The sequence below is a fragment of the Ranitomeya imitator genome, chromosome 3 (genome assembly GCF_032444005.1).
Source record: "Ranitomeya imitator isolate aRanImi1 chromosome 3, aRanImi1.pri, whole genome shotgun sequence".
NCBI classification, from domain to species: Eukaryota; Metazoa; Chordata; class Amphibia; order Anura; family Dendrobatidae; genus Ranitomeya; species Ranitomeya imitator.
In genome coordinates, this window is record NC_091284.1 from 140,795,066 (window position 1) to 140,812,457 (window position 17,392).

Below are 17,392 nucleotides of genomic sequence, written 5' to 3' on the forward strand. Positions count from 1 at the left end.
ACCAAACTAGAATCAATATATTTTCATTTTGTAACTTATTTAGAAGAAAAATTAGAGAAAATGGAACATAATGAGTTTTTACATTGTACACTATTGTAGTTCTGCCATTAAACAGATTAATAATGATGCACGTGAAAAAGAAGATGGAGCTACTGGAGTTCGCTAAAACTGGATGCTTAGTATATGAATGGAGGGCTCATTGGAGAAGATTTATCAGAATTGTCTAAAAGTTAAACTGCGAGCAACTAAGACAGTTTTTCTTATTCATTTACCGTAATAATAACAATTGCTGTCCTACATTATAACAGAGATTTTAGTTAGTAAACCCCCTTTTTCTCACACGCACACATACACAATGGTGAATTAGATATTTCTGCGCAGACTGCAGAATAACGCAGATTACCTGCCTCCTTTATGTGTTTGTAGACATCATCAGAACCTGCTGATGAATATGGAATGTCATCATGAGCCACAAAATCAATCTAGAAGTAAAGGACACAACATTATTGAACTTTTTAATCAAGTTATAAGACAAGCAGACAATAAAAACCAGTGATGATTAATTGGCACTCCGACACACAGTGCTCAATGTAATGTATTACTCCTGAGATGAAGCTGCTGTAGACCTTCATCAGACTCCTCCATAAACATGAATCAAACCATAAACTCATCTAGAAAAGAAAGTTCAGCAAATCTACTTAGTCTAACTCTGGCTAGAGGGATGCCTGGAATTGATAAAAGATTAATGAATCAAGTTACATTTGATCAAAGTAATAGGAACTCTCTACATCTTTATCATATATTCGTGGTTTACAGAGATAGAGATCAAGGAAGACGTGATGCATTTCTTCCTAATTTGTGTCAAATCTAAGCTGAAAACCTGATTATGAAGTAGGCTGCAGTGTCATTCATGTTCATGGTGCTTTCCATAAGTTTGTTTTATATACATCAATTGCATTATGTTATATAACATAGTATAGATGTATATAAATAGTCACAAGAACAGTAATGGGTTATGCCAAGAGTGTGGCGGGAAACCTTAGCTTAAAGCAGCACTCCAGCGGTTTTTTTTTATTTTAGTGCCGGAGTGGTGCAACTAATCTAAGCTCTATTTGCCTTATACTTAGCAGCCGCTGTCTTCATCTGTTATCAGCACCACTTTGGTCCCAATCTTGTGACCACAATATCTGACTTGCCCAGCAACCAAAATCCAGCAGGTTACAACTAGATGAAGAAAGACCGGAGTGGTACAGATAAAATATTAAGATGGCGGCTGGTCAGTGGAAGGAACTTAGATTTGTAGCACCATTCTGGCGGTGAAAAAAAAATATTTCTAAAAAATGTTTCATGTATTGTATACTGCTGACGCTATCCTATGCTTCCCCCTCCATGCAGAGATGCTGGCTTACTCACCACCCCAGTCCCACGGCATTGTCTCTCGGTGTGTCCCTCAGGCTGTTAATGCTTTCTGTGTGTGAGTGCTGCAGTCCGGTAGCGCACCAAGTACGCACGTGCCCATGCTTCCCCATTCTTAAAGAGGTAGCGGCCAGTGACTGAACTTTGTCCCGTGGTCCTGGAGCTGCCAGTGCCGGAACCTTATCCCCTGGTCGCAGAGCGACTAGTGTCTGCACCTAGTCTCCTGGTCCCGGAGAGGCCAGTGCCTGAACCCTGTCACCTGGTCCCAGAGCGGCCAGTGCCTGGGCATTTTAATCTGGTAACGGAGCAGACAGTCCTGTTCCTGAAGTCCCCCAGTTCTAGTGAGGCCAGTGGCCTATCACTGATCCTGAATCCTAGACTGGCGTGTCTGAACTAAGCCCTAAGGTAGTGTCAGCATATCTAACGCCTGGGGTCAGCAGCTGCAGTATTGGGTTCTGACCAGAAGAGGTACTTTGTGGCTAGCTGTCGCACAAGCTTGACCTTACCACTAGAGGCTCCAGTAAACACTAAGGTAGCTGCTTATTTACACCTCTTCCTGGATAGGCCCAGTCCTGTAGCACAGTGGGTCCACAAATTAACCTGCATATCAGTCTACTCAACCCATCCATGACTGCAACAAAACGCTATGGCAGGTGACCCAGAAGGACCTGGTTGCTGATACAGAAACATAAAAAAGCTAGGCTGCCAAAATGTGCATAAGCCAAAATACTTCTAGGACAGATGAGACTAGATAAAGCTGTTTGGTAAAGTACATTATTCTACTGTTTACCGAAAATGGACTGAGGCCTACAAAGAAAAGAACACAGTACCTACAATCAAAAATGGTGGAAGTTCAAAGATGTTTTGGGGTTATTTTGCTGCATCTGGCACTGTATGCCTTGATTGTGTTCAAGGCATCATGAAATCTTAAGATTACCAAAGGAGTTTGGGTTGTAATGTAGTTCTCAGTGTCAGACAGCTGAGTTTATGCCCTAGGTCATGGGTCTTTCAGCAAGACAATGACTCCAAGCATACTTCAAGAAGCACCCAGAAATGGATGACAACAAAGGGCATGAGAGCTCTGAAGCGGCAAGCAATGTGATCCCATTGTAAATCCCATTGAAAACCTGTGAGGAATCTTAAAATTGCTGTTGGAAGAAGGCACTCTTCAAATATGAGAAACCTGGAGCAGTTTGTAAAAGAAGAATGGTCCAAAATTCCAGTTGAGAGGTGTAAGAAGCTTATTGATTGAGGAAGGTATTGATTGCAGTTATTTATTCCAAAGGGTGTGCAACAAAATATTAAGTTGAGGGTACCAACAATTTTGTCCGGACCATTTTTGGGGTTTTGCGTGAAATTATGTCCAATTTGCCCTTTTGTCTCTTTTTGTGTTGTTCCAATACACACAAAGGAAATAAACGTGTATAGCAAAACATGAGTGGAAGAGGCTGCCACGAGAGGTGGTGAGTTCTCCTTCAATGGAAGTCCTCAAACAGAAGCTGGACAGACATCTGTCTGGGATTATTTACTGAATCCTGCTTTGAGCAGGGGGTTGGACCAGATGACCCAGGAGGTCCCTTCCAACTCTACCATTCTATGTGTAGTTGCAATCTGGGAGAAATACTTCACTGTCTGGAACAATTTTAAGTGTGCCAATACTTTAGGCCATGACTGAATATATATGTGTGTATATATATATATATATCTGTGTGAAAAGGTGTTAGTGCCGTTCCTGATTTCCTATTCTGTTGCATGTTTGTCACACTTAAATATTTCAGATCACCCAAAAAAAATTAATATTAGAGAAATATAGCAAATAAATACAAAATGCATTTTTAAATGTTTATTATTAAGAGAAAAGAAATCAAAACCTACAGGGCCCTGTGTATAAAAGTGAATGCCCCCCCCCCCCCAAAACATAAATTAACTGTGGTTTATCACATTTTTGGGAAGCTGAGTTCAAATTCCCTAGCCAAACCCAGACCTGATTACTGCAACACCTGTTTTCAATCAAAGAATCACTTAAATAGGACGTTAATGACAAAGTAAAGTAGACAAAAAGATTCTCGAAAGCTAGACATCATGCCACAATCCACAGAAATTCTGGAACAAATGAGAAGCAAGGTAACTGAGATTTATTGATCTGGAAAAGGTTATATAACCATTTCTAAAGCTTTGGGACTCAAGTAAACCACAGTTAGAGCCATTATCCACAAATGGCAAAAACATGGAACAGTGGTTAACCTTCCCAGGAATTGCCAGCTGACCAAAATTACCCCAAGAGCGCAGTAATGACTCATCCAAGAGGTCACAAAAGACCCCACAACAGCATCCAAAGAGATGCAGGCCTCACTTGCAAAAATGGCCTGCATGGCAAAGTTCCAAGATGAAAAACACTGCTGAGCAATGAGAACATAAAGGCTTGTCACAGTTTTGCCGGAAAACATTTTGATGATTCCCAAACCGTCTTGGAGAATACTCTGTGGACTGAAGATGCAAAAGTTGAACTTTTTGAAGGTTTATGTCCTATTAAATCTGGCGTAGAAGTAACACTGCATTTCAGAAAAGGAACATCATACCAATAGTAAAATATAAAATAAAGTGGTGGTAGTGTGATGGTATGGGGCTATTTTTCTGTTTCAGGACCTGGAAGACTTACTGTGATAAATGGAACCATGAATTCTGCTGTCTACCAAAAAATCCTGAAGGAGAATGTCCAGCCATTTGTTCGTGACCTCAAGCTGAAGCACACTTGGGTTATGCAGCAGGATAATGATGCAAAACCCACCAGCTCTGAATTGCTTAAGAAAAACAAAATTAAGACCTTGGTGTGGCCTAGTCAAAATCCTGACCTTAATCCTATTGAGATGCTTTCGCATGACCTTAAAAAGGCAATTCTGCAAAGATGAGTGGGCCAAAATTCTCCCACAGAAAGGTAAAAGACTCATTGCCAGTTATAGCAAATGCTTGATTGCAGTTGTTGCTGATAAGGGTGGCCCAACCAGTTCTTAGATTTAGGGGCAATCACTTTTTTCACACAGGACCCTTTAGGTTTGGATTTCTTTTTCCCTTAATAATAAAAACCTTCATTTAAAAACTGTAATTTGTGTTTATTTGTGTTATATTTGTCTAACATTTACATTTGTTTGGTGATCTGAAATATTTAAGTGTGACAAAAATGCGAAACAAAATGAAATCAGTAGTGTGGCAAACACTATATGCATATATTTACATAATCCACAGAAAAACTGTGATATGAACTCGGAAACAAATACAGTAGATAGAGATAGATTTGTATGAGATAGATAGATAGATAGATAGATAGATAGATAGATAGATAGATAGATAGATAGATAGATAGATAGATAGATAGATAGATAGATAGATGCAAGACATGGAGATTGGTATAGATTCAAACACAGTTCTTATTCCATCATAACATTTTCTTCTATTAATGGGAATCTAACGGTGCTGTATTATAGCAGTCAAATCTATGTATTTACACAGAAACGATGGGGCGTACATACGGTACTTTAAAATGCCGCTGGGGACCTTGCGTCTTGGATGACTAGTCATCTAAAGCAGGACCCTGGCAGCTTCTTCCCTCCTCATTGACCATGACCAACAGATCTGCCCCAATGCACACACATAGGGAGAAACCTGTCAGTCTGGGGGAGCAGGGTTGGGAGTAGCCGCCGAACTGGCCTCAGACTAGTCATTTGAGACCCATTGTTCCTTTCTCGTTTTTCAATGCATATTTTAATTTCTGAAATGCTGCAGCGTTTCAGTGTAAAGCTTATACATCTGCAATAACAGAGCCAGGGTCTGATTCATTCTGAACAGGGTTTTACTGTAATCATTAATAAAGATTTTTGGCTTCATTATTACCTTATGTTTTTCTAAAAATTCTGGAGTGAGCGTCCATGGGGCATCAGTGATCACCTCATCCACATACCTACAATGGCGCAGAGCCTCGTAGCGTTCATCCTCATTCATTACTGTGAAACCTTTGTACTTGTGAGTTAGCTCATCACTGCAAACTGACAAACACCATTAGACACCTGTTCCAGCATTCATTTCTACTTAGTATGGCAATGAAATACAGACGTTATACAATAAAAACACCTTTAATAAGAATTAAATACTAATACAAAGGATAATCTTTGCTTGGACTGCTATAAGGAAACATGACGGTCTAGACAACTGGTTAAATAGCCTGTAGACCACTTGTTTTCTTTAGGCCGGGATCACACATGCGAGAAACACGTCCGTGTCTCGCATGTGAAATCCAAGCTCTGGCGCCGGCACTTCAGAGCGGAGCGTGCGGCCGCATAGGAACACATGGAGCCGCACGCTCCGCTCTGGAGTGCCGGCGCCAGAGCTTGGATTTCACATGCGAGACACGGACGTGTTTCTCGCATGTGTGATCCCAGCCTTAGAGGCTATGTACAGCTTCATACATACCGTAATTGTTTTTTTATTGATTATTTGCTTCATAAATGCAAAGTTAAGCAACTTTCTAAATTGTCTTTACATTATCTGTTAGTTCTTTATTAAACACACAGAACTTGCAGAAATGTTACAAATCTGTCAGACCTTCTTATGATGACTCTCTGCTCCTACCTCACTTCCCTAATTGTAATGATAGCAGGAGTACACATTGCTGCAGTGGAGAGGAGAGAGAGTATCTCACAGGGCTTAGAAGACAGACTGTAGGGAAGGAGGAAAGCACACAGAGGGAATAATATAGTGGAGTTGTGCTGATACATGAAAGCAAGTGAAAAGAGCAGCACCATGGATACACACCGAGCTTACAACCAGCATGTATTACAGGGAGGGTCGCTCCAACAATAGAACTTCTGATACTTAGATCATGTCAGGGTGTCTATGAAGGAAGACAGACTGCAGACTAAAAAATTTTTTATCAACTATAGGTAACAAATAACATATTTAGGAATATGTTTTGACCACAGACTTAAAGACAGGTTAATGGAAAATAGAAATAAAAAACAGACTAAAAACACTAAGGAAAATAAAATCCATTTTAATCTACATTGATTAGCAAGACAATATTTTTGCCAGTCCTTAATTTACCTCCAACCAGCAGGTAGCTGTTTGGGAACAGATTCTTGGCTTGCATAAGAGCTCTTGCATGACCCGAGTGGAAAAGATCAAATATTCCATCTGCATACACCCTGACAGGCCGGTCAACTGGAAAAGACAAAGAAAAGACGTCACCATGTGTCACCATGTCTCTCAGGACTTTCTTTTTTGACTGTATGTGTCCTTGTTGAAAATTTATACAGAAAACACACAAAAAACTATTACTAACAGAAAGCTCTTCTCTGTCTCATCTTTTCTATTCAAGACAATACAATTCATTTATATTCAGAGTATCGGCTGATTTACCTGGAACATATGTAACAAGTAAGACTAGGAACATTTTGGTAGTAGCCTGGTGTATTCTACAAAATGATTAATCAATTGACAAATCCATACAAAGTGACTTTGGTTGTACAACTATTCCTCACTAGTCAGTATTAAGTAGAAAGGCATTTTGCAAGTATTATGACCTTTGCTTTATACAGATGGGTCTCGATCGGCTTTATACAAGTCAGCACAGTAATTATTTCCACCTTCTTCTTTGCAAAACTCTTCAAGCTCTGTCAAGCTACAGGGTGACATTAGGAAAACAGATCATTTTAATTCCGGTTACATATTTTTTATAATCCAGACATAGATTGGGTCTGACTTGTTTTTTGTAACTGATTTGGTAGAGCAGGGCCAGCAGTTTTATGAGGGACTTGGCATCAGAGGGGACCAAAAAGTCAATCTACCGATTGGGCCTAAGAGCATTAATTTATGCCACGGTACGTTTGACAAGTCTTTAACTAAGTTGTAGTAAAATGTCTGTTTTTATATAATTTCTATTTTCATAAGCCTTCTGGAGCATGCTTTAAAAAGTACACGCAGAGCATCTACCTGTCACTTTGAGCCCTAGACGGACTCTTCTTGCAGGTTAGAAGCCTGTATGCATCACTATTAACATTCCTTAACTGATGTGCAATATCTAGAATTGCTGAAAATCAATTTGCAGGACCCAGTCCAGTGGCCACATTAGTAATCTGTTGATGCTGGTTGTGAACCTTCACGTAGGAAGAAGCTGGTACTACTGCTGTACAGGTGGTCGTGCTTGAGGAAAGAATAGTGATTCTGTAATATATTTGACGAACACCTAAGCACTGATGGAGATAAGCATAGCGAGTCTTTGTCGTAGATAACATTTAAAATTTTATTTAGATCTGGCACCAAGAAACAGACAGATAATGTCCAACGGTTTGACCAACAGCTCGTCTTTATCAAGGACATCTGGGTCAGGTATCGACAAGTATATGTAAGTTAGGGTGTAGGTGAGTAGCCTACTATTAAATATCATCTATGACAAAGACTCGCTATCCTTATCTCCATCAGTGCTGAGGTTTCCGTCAAATAATTGGATGGGAACCCTGAGAACTTCCTCTTACCTTATAGTATCCCTGGCTCTTCGATTGATTTGGTGGTCTTATGTATGTCATCACTGTGGTATGACACACATGACATCACCCAAGGCCAGCTAATCATAAGAAAGGCCGCAGATACTGTCAGGTAAGGGACAGTTCTCAGGATTCCCATCCGACGGTCACAGATGACTCATTTTGTTGCAGGGCAGGCTTTTGTGAATCGACTTACACCAACTCTAGTTATTATCTCATTGGTGTAACAGTTAGAGAGATGATTCCCAGTGGAAGAAACCAGAAGAAACACTCTGTAGTGTAAAATAGTAAAATCATAAACAATGGGATGTACGTATTTCACACACCAAGCACTGCGGTTGTGCTATTGAGATAGAGCGGAAACAAGATTGACCTGCATGCTGAAACGGATGAGCTCCCAACGGAAATAATGAGCAGACAGTGCACACAAAAAAGGCAGTTTGTGTATGGACGCCGAAAAACAGAGTAAACATTGGATAGAGAAAAGTTGGTGTTTTAGCATAATAAAACACGTTTCAGAAAAGGACTTGTTCTTTCTTCAGGCAACGTGAAAAAGGACACAAGCTGGTTCAGAAACATGTTGGCTTTTTTAATTCAATAAAACTACCTTTTTCTATAGTAAATAGTATACAGTCATGGCCAAAAGTATTGACACCCCTGCAATTCTGTCAGATAATACTCAGTTTCTTCCTGAAAATGATTGCAAACACAAATTATTTGGTATTATTATCTTCATTTAATTTGTCTTAAATGAAAAAACACAAAAAGAATTGTCCTAGAGCCAAATTGGATATAATTCCACACCAAACATAAAAAAGGGGGTGGACAAAAGTATTGGCACTGTTCGAAAAATCATGTGATGCTTCTCTAATTTGTGTAATTAACAGCACCTGTAACTTACCTGTGGCACCTAACAGGTGTTGGCAATAACTAAATCACACTTGCAGCCTGTTGACATGGATTAAAGTTGACTCAACCTCTGTCCTGTGTCCTTGTGTGTACCACATTGAGTATGGAGAAAAGAAAGAAGACCAAAGAACTGTCTGAGGACTTGAGAAACCAAATTGTGAGGAAGCATGAGCAATCTCAAGGCTACAAGTCCATCTCCAAAGTCCTGAATGTTCCTGTGTCTACCGTGCGCAGTGTCATCAAGAAGTTTAAAGCCCATGGCACTGTGGCTAACCTCCCTAGATGTGGATGGAAAAGAAAAATTGATAAGAGATTTCAATGCAAGATTGTGCGGATGTTGGATAAAGAACCTCGACTAACATGCAAACAAGTTCAAGCTGCCCTGCAGTCCGAGGGTACAATAGTGTCAACCCGTACTATCCGTCTGTATGAAAAGGGACTGTATGGTAGGAGACCCAGGAAGACCCCACTTCTTACCCCCAGACATAAAAAAGCCAGGCTGGAGTTTGCTGAAACTTACCTGAAAAAGCCTAAAACGTTTTGGAAGAATGTTCTCTGGTCAGATGAGACAAAAGCAGAGCTTTTTGGGCAAAGGCATCAACATAGCGTTTACAGGAGAAAAAAAGAGGCATTCAAAGAAAAGAACACGGTCCCTACAGTCAAACATGGCGGAGGTTCCCTGATGTTTTGGGGTTGCTTTGCTGCCTCTGGCACTGGACTGCTTGACCGTGTGCATGGCATTATGAAGTTTGAAGACTACCAACAAATTTTGCAGCATAATGTAGGGCCCTGTGTGAGAAAGCTGGGTCTCCCTCAGAGGTCATGGGTCTTCCAGCAGGACAATGAACCAAAACACACTTCAAAAAGCACTAGAAAATGGTTTAAGAGAAAGCACTGGAGACTTCTAAGGTGGCCAGCAATGAGTCCAGACCTGAATCCCATAGAACACCTGTGGAGAGATCTAAAAATGGCAGTTTGGAGAAGGCACCCTTCAAATATCAGGGACCTGGAGCAGTTTGCCAAAGAACAATGGTCTAAAATTCCAGCAGAGCATTGTAAGAAACTCATTGATGGTTACTGGAAGCATTTGGTCGCAGTTATTTTGGCTAAAGATTGTGCAACCAAGTATTAGGCTGAGGGTTCCAAAACTTTTGTCTGGCCCCTTTTTGGAGTTTTGTGTGAAATGATCAATGTTTTGCTTTTTGCTTCATTTTCTTTTGTGTTTTTTCAGTTAAGACAAATTAAATGAAGATAATAATACCAAAGAATTTGTGTTTGCAATCATTTTCAGGAAGAAACTGAGTATTATCTGACAGAATTGAAACCCAATGTGGCTAAACAAAGAAGTAAGACAGGCAATTAACAGTAAAAAGAAAGCATTTGCACTACTAAAGCAGGATGGCACCATTGAAGCTCTAAAAAACTATAGGGAGAAAAATACTTTATCTAAAAAACTAATTAAAGCTGCCAAAAAGGAAACAGAGAAGCACATTGCTAAGGAGAGTAAAACTAATCCCAAACTGTTCTTCAACTATATCAATAGTAAAAGAATAAAAACTGAAAATGTAGGCCCCTTAAAAAATAGTGAGGAAAGAATGGTTGTAGATGACGAGGAAAAAGCTAACATATTAAATACCTTCTTCTCCACAGTATTCACGGTGGAAAATGAAATGCTAGGTGAAATCCCAAGAAACAATGAAAACCCTATATTAAGGGTCACCAATCTAACCCAAGAAGAGGTGCGAAACCGGCTAAATAAGATTAAAATAGATAAATCTCCGGGTCCGGATGGCATACACCCACGAGTACTAAGAGAACTAAGTAATGTAATAGATAAACCATTATTTCTTATTTTTAGGGACTCTATAGCGACAGGGTCTGTTTTGCAGGACTGGCGCATAGCAAATGTGGTGCCAATATTCAAAAAGGGCTCTAAAAGTGAACCTGGAAATTATAGGCCAGTAAGTCTAACCTCTATTGTTGGTAAAATATTTGAAGGGTTTCTGAGGGATGTTATTCTGGATTATCTCAATGAGAATAACTGTTTAACTCCATATCAGCATGGGTTTATGAGAAATCGCTCTTGTCAAACCAATCTAATCAGTTTTTATGAAGAGGTAAGCTATAGGCTGGACCACGGTGAGTCATTGGACGTGGTATATCTCGATTTTTCCAAAGCGTTTGATACCGTGCCGCACAAGAGGTTGGTACACAAAATGAGAATGCTTGGTCTGGGGGAAAATGTGTGTAAATGGGTTAGTAACTGGCTTAGTGATAGAAAGCAGAGGGTGGTTATAAATGGTATAGTCTCTAACTGGGTCGCTGTGACCAGTGGGGTACCGCAGGGGTCGGTATTGGGACCTGTTCTCTTCAACACATTCATTAATGATCTGGTTGAAGGTTTACACAGTAAAATATCGATATTTGCAGATGATACAAAACTATGTAAAGCAGTTAATACAAGAGAAGATAGTATTCTGCTACAGATGGATCTGGATAAGTTGGAAACTTGGGCTGAAAGGTGGCAGATGAGGTTTAACAATGATAAATGTAAGGTTATACACATGGGAAGAAGGAATCAATATCACCATTACACACTGAACGGGAAACCACTGGCTAAATCTGACAGGGAGAAGGACTTGGGGATCCTAGTTAATGATAAACTTACCTGGAGCAGCTAGTGCCAGGCAGCAGCTGCCAAGGCAAACAGGATCATGGGGTGCATTAAAAGAGGTCTGGATACACATGATGAGAGCATTATACTGCCTCTGTACAAATCCCTAGTTAGACCGCACATGGAGTACTGTGTCCAGTTTTGGGCACCGGTGCTCAGGAAGGATATAATGGAACTAGAGAGAGTACAAAGGAGGGCAACAAAATTAATAAAGGGGATGGGAGAACTACAATACCCAGATAGATTAGCGAAATTAGGATTATTTAGTCTAGAAAAAAGACGACTGAGGGGCGATCTAATAACCATGTATAAGTATATAAGGGGACAATACAAATATCTCACTGAGGATCTGGTTATACCAAGGAAGGTGACGGGCACAAGGGGGCATTCTTTGCGTCTGGAGGAGAGAAGGTTTTTCCACCAACATAGAAGAGGATTCTTTACTGTTAGGGCAGTGAGAATCTGGAATTGCTTGCCTGAGGAGGTGGTGATGGCGAACTCAGTCGAGGGGTTCAAGAGAGGCCTGGATGTCTTCCTGGAGCAGAACAATATTGTATCATACAATTATTAGGTTCTGTAGAAGGACGTAGATCTGGGGATTTATTATGATGGAATATAGGCTGAACTGGATGGACAAATGTCTTTTTTCAAACTCACTAACTATGTTACTATGTTACTATGTTACTATGTAGAATTGCAGGGGTGTCAATACTATTGGCCATGACTGTACATAAAAAAGGCAGGAGGTGTATGGGTGCTGCCAAATGCAAAAAAAACTACCTTTTTCTATCCAATCTTTACTTTGGCAGTGCCCATACACATCCTGCCTTTTTGTGTGCACTATCCACTTGTCATTTCTCAGTGGAAGAAATTCGTAGAGCATTATTGTGTATGACCAAAACAGGAACTGGTGAGTACTGTGATGTAACAGAAGCAGACGAGTGACAAAGGGTCATGGAGTTAAAGCAGAACCAGTGAAAGTGCAGAATTAACCTCCTGGTCCACTCACAATGTACCAGAGACTATCCACTGGCAGTCACAGCAATAAGTCAACTGGATCTCTGCTACCTATCCAGAGATCAGAGGCCGTACAGAATAAGTGGAAAAATTGTCAGAGCCACCAGAGACAAGGGACTTTCCAATATTCAGCAGGCACCTGGTGCACCGGTACTCGGACTAAAGTGTAAGACTGCCGAACTGTGTTGGCATTGTGCTAAAATTGTTCCTTGAACTAATACCCAGTTGGAATCAATAGAGATATTAGTAAACCAAGGGCCCAACTCAAAATGGTGAGTAGTGCTTGCATAACGCCCTTCGACATTGCCATAGTATGAAAGCTAGGAGTTCATGTATTTTGGGGGGTGTCCAGTACTTGGCTCTGACAGCACTTCTGATCTTCAGTCCACTTTTGTCTGCTTTTTGTTTAGGTGATAATGATCGCAGATTAACATTACGTGTCACACACATTCACATTATGGGAAAGTACAGGAGGAAGGTTCTGTCTCTGGTGCAGAACATGACATAAGACGTGCTTAATTGACTGGCAATGATTCAATTCAATACCATCTCCAGGAAGTCATCTGCTGTAAAGATGATTTGTATTTTGTGGCTTCAGAGGTTTACCCAACCCACCCATTACCTGGCGCTGTCATAGTCTTGTTACTTAATCTCCTGTCACTCAGACAGATAATGCTCCTTGCCATTATTATTATTAATAAACATTTTCCAGTGGAAGTATGGCGGCAGCGAGGGGATTTGGAGGGGGCACACCCCATTTTCTTTCTATAGCCAGTCCTTGGAATAAAAGATGAACGGATAGTGTATACTGCTTTGATTTGATATAATGCAGTGGTCCATTGAGGTATAATCATGGAAAAGAAAATTGCAGGATCAACTGTGCTGCTGTAAAGAAAAGAAAATTTCATGGCACAATACAATTTGTATTATCACAAGCCTAGGCTATTCTTCTCTTATGTGCCTATAATTTGTTTGTCACCTAACAAAGAAATTCCTTTCCAAATGAGAACTCTGGTACCATTTAAGCCTTCTATTCTAGGCTCTTCCTGCCATCTGTGTTCTCAGGCTGAACACATCAGGCTAACGCCTGATTTCTGTACTTCCAACTAATCGTCTCCAAAGCATTAAAGTATTCCTTCCATCACCATATGGTATACAAGCGCTGTAAACACAGATATATTCAATAGAGAGTGATCTACTCAATCTAATTTACGTACACGTACTCTTCATATCAGGATATTACTGCACGGCAGAAAACAACAGCCGTGCAATATAGCAAATTCTTCATTTTAGGTTTTTTCTTCATTTACTACACGGTCAAATGTGTTACTGTGACTTGATGCCTGATCTGAAGGCCATAGTGGGTCAACTTGTCATCTGACAGCAAGTTTCTTCTACTGCTGGATTTACTGGCCTTACTACAGCTGAAGGACATCTCATAAAAGGAAGAATGAGATAATGAACAAGTCCTAAAAAAATAACGTGAAATTCAGACCAAACCATGATCAAGGCTTGCCATAATTGAATATTATACCATGTGACATGAAGGCAATATGGTGCCATGCAAAAACTGCTAATGTATGCTTTTGTAAGAAATACTCTTATACCAATGGAGGATCCAACAGATCCTATTTATTTCTTTTCCACAGTTGATTATTTTACATCATTGCTGCAATATCTACTTCTTTTCTACAGTATTTGTGATGATCATTTTTTCCGATAACTGACGTAGGTGTGTGACAGATTAGCTGACAATTTGCCATTAGTTTTTGTTCCTAATTAGTGATTAGTTGCAAAGCTAGAAAAAAAACCTACATATATTTAGTATACATGAAAAATGAATGACACATGGATGGTGAAAAACAGACACAGAACACAAATGAATGAAAAACAGAAGAACGAATGAAAAATGGTCCATTTCACAGATGTGAGATATCAGGAGGACAAACTGGGGAGAAAAAGAGCGCAATAGGGTTTTATCTGAAGGTACACATGAACAGGATATACAGTAGAAACCGTGATCACCTGGTGAGGTTGTCATCACATAACCATTTTTTGGAGCAAATTGAACCAGTTGCTACAAGTCACAGGTTGAAAACTGGGATGAGATTTCTGTACTGGTGGTGAAGTTTCACGGATGAGCCAGGTCACACAGGATGAAGGAATATGTGTTTATTATCTATGCGTTTCTAAGTTATCCAACTTCTTCCTCGAAATACAACTACAGTAAAAAGATCCACCTACAAACAACCTGACTTAAATGGTCCAATATAAGACGGGTTATTTGTCTGTCGATCTTTTTACTGTGCTTGTTTCCTAAGGAAGAAGCTGGATAACTTAGAAATACATAGATAATAAAAACTTCATATTCCTTCATCCTGTGTGTCCTGGTTCATCCATGAGACTTCACCAGCAGCGCAGAAAACCACCTGTAAATTCCAACAGACATGTGTTATGCACTGGTGAAGAAGGCCATAGCTGGAATGGGGAGTTCAGATGCCTTCAATCATTGTACATAAACAGTTAGGTGTAATGCAAAATTTAAAAAAAAATTGGGTCAATGTGGGAAAAAATGATTTTTGGTTGATCTAATCACTATGTACAAAAGGTCATTATAAAGATTTGCCAAATGATCTATTTATGTGTGTTTACATGATAAGGGGTACCTCATCTATGTCTATAGGAAACAAGGCTGCAGCAACAACAAGAAGGAGATCTTTACTGTAAGGTACTCTCTTCCATAGGAAGTTGTAATAGTTAATCCATTTACTGAGCTTGATCAGACCACTAGTGCAGTCCGAGTTAAAATTGGTGGGCACACTGACTAATGTGATACAATAGTGCTGTTCAGATGACAGTTTTTTCACATAGAAGATGGAACCAATGTCTGTGTGAAGTAAATTTTAGAATTTACCCATCTCTTTTTTTCTCGATGGGACTAGCCATTTGGACCTTATCGGTGAGCCAAAAAAAAATTGTTTCCCATATAGAGCGTCCATATTGCATCTGATTTTTACAGGTACATTGCAATTTCTAACATAGAAAGTTGTAGTTGATCATGTACATATTAAACTACTGCCGTATAAATACAGATGTCACACGTATGTAAAATCAGGGCACACAATGGCACACGGATTACAATATGAAAGAATAGATATGGCACACGGATTACAATATGAAGGAATAGATATGGCACACGGATGACAATATGAAGGAATGGATATGGCACACGGATTACAATATGAAGGAATAGATATGGCACACGGATGACAATATGAAGGAATGGATATGGCACACGGATGACAATATGAAGGAATGGATATGGCACACGGATGACAATATGAAGGAATGGATATGGCACACGGATGACAATATGAAGGAATGGATATGGCACACGGATGACAATATGAAGGAATAGATATGGCACACGCATGACAATATGAAGGAATGGATATGGCACACGGATGACAATATGAAGGAATGGATATGGCACACGGATGACAATATGAAGGAATGGATATGGCACACGGATTACAATATGAAGGAATGGATATGGCACACGGATGACAATATGAAGGAATGGATATGGCACACGGATGACAATATGAAGGAATGGATATGGCACACGGATGACAATATGAATGAATGGATATGGCACACGGATGACAATATGAATGAATTGATATGGCACACGGATGACAATATAAAGGAAAGAATATGGCACACGGATGACAATATGAAGGAATGGATATGGCACACGGATTGCAATATGAAGGAATGGATATGGCACACGGATGACAATATGAAGGAATGGATATGGCACACGGATGACAATATGAATGAATGGATATGGCACACGGATGACAATATGAATGAATGGATATGACACACGGATGACAATATGAAGGAATGGATATGGCACACGGATTACAATATGAAGGAAAGAATATGGCACACGGATGACAATATGAAGGAATGGATATGGCACACGGATGACAATATGAATGAATGGATATTGCACACGGATGACAATATGAAGGAATGGATATGGCACACGGATGACAATATGAATGAATGGATATGGCACATGGATGACAATATGAAGGAATAGGTATGGCACACGGATTACAGTATGAAGGAATGGATATTGCACACGGATGACAATATGAAGGAATGGATATGGCACACGGATGACAATATGAAGGAATGGATATTGCACACGGATGACAATATGAAGGAATGGATATGGCACACGGATGACAATATGAATGAATGGATATGGCACACGGATGACAATATGAAGGAATAGGTATGGCACACGGATTACAATATGAAGGAATGGATATGGCACACGGATGTCAATATGAATGAATGGATATTGCACACGGATGACAATATGAAGGAATGGATATGGCACATGGATGACAATATGAATGAATGGATATGGCACATGGATGACAATATGAAGGAATAGATATGGCACACGGATTACAATATGAAGGAATGGATATGGCACACGGATGACAATATGAAGGAATGGATATGGCACACGCATGACAATATGAAGGAATGGATATGGCACACGGATTACAATATGAAGGAATAGATATGGCACACGGATGACAATATGAAGGAATGGATATGGCACACGGATTACAATATGAAGGAATGGATATGGCACACGGATGACAATATGAAGGAATGGATTGGATATGGCACACGGATGACAATATGAAGGAATGGATATGGCACACGGATTACAATATGAAGGAATGGATATGGCACACGGATGACAATATGAAGGAATGGATTGGATATGGCACACGGATGACAATATGAAGGA

The 17,392-nt window shown here is 39.9% G+C and overlaps 1 protein-coding gene across 2 annotated transcripts in view; it reads right to left on the reverse strand.

Moving 5' to 3' along the window:
* The window catches only part of PCYT1B (phosphate cytidylyltransferase 1B, choline), a 73,168-nt gene that overhangs the window by 11,847 nt on the left and 43,929 nt on the right, over positions 1-17,392 (reverse strand). For both annotated transcript variants that reach the window (XM_069761537.1, XM_069761536.1), the window contains exons 3-5: positions 6,511-6,627; positions 5,305-5,456; positions 404-482 (exon numbers count right to left, since the gene is read on the reverse strand). In XM_069761537.1, the coding sequence (XP_069617638.1) occupies positions 404-482; positions 5,305-5,456; positions 6,511-6,627 (348 nt within the window). The remainder of the gene's footprint in view (positions 1-403; positions 483-5,304; positions 5,457-6,510; positions 6,628-17,392) is intronic.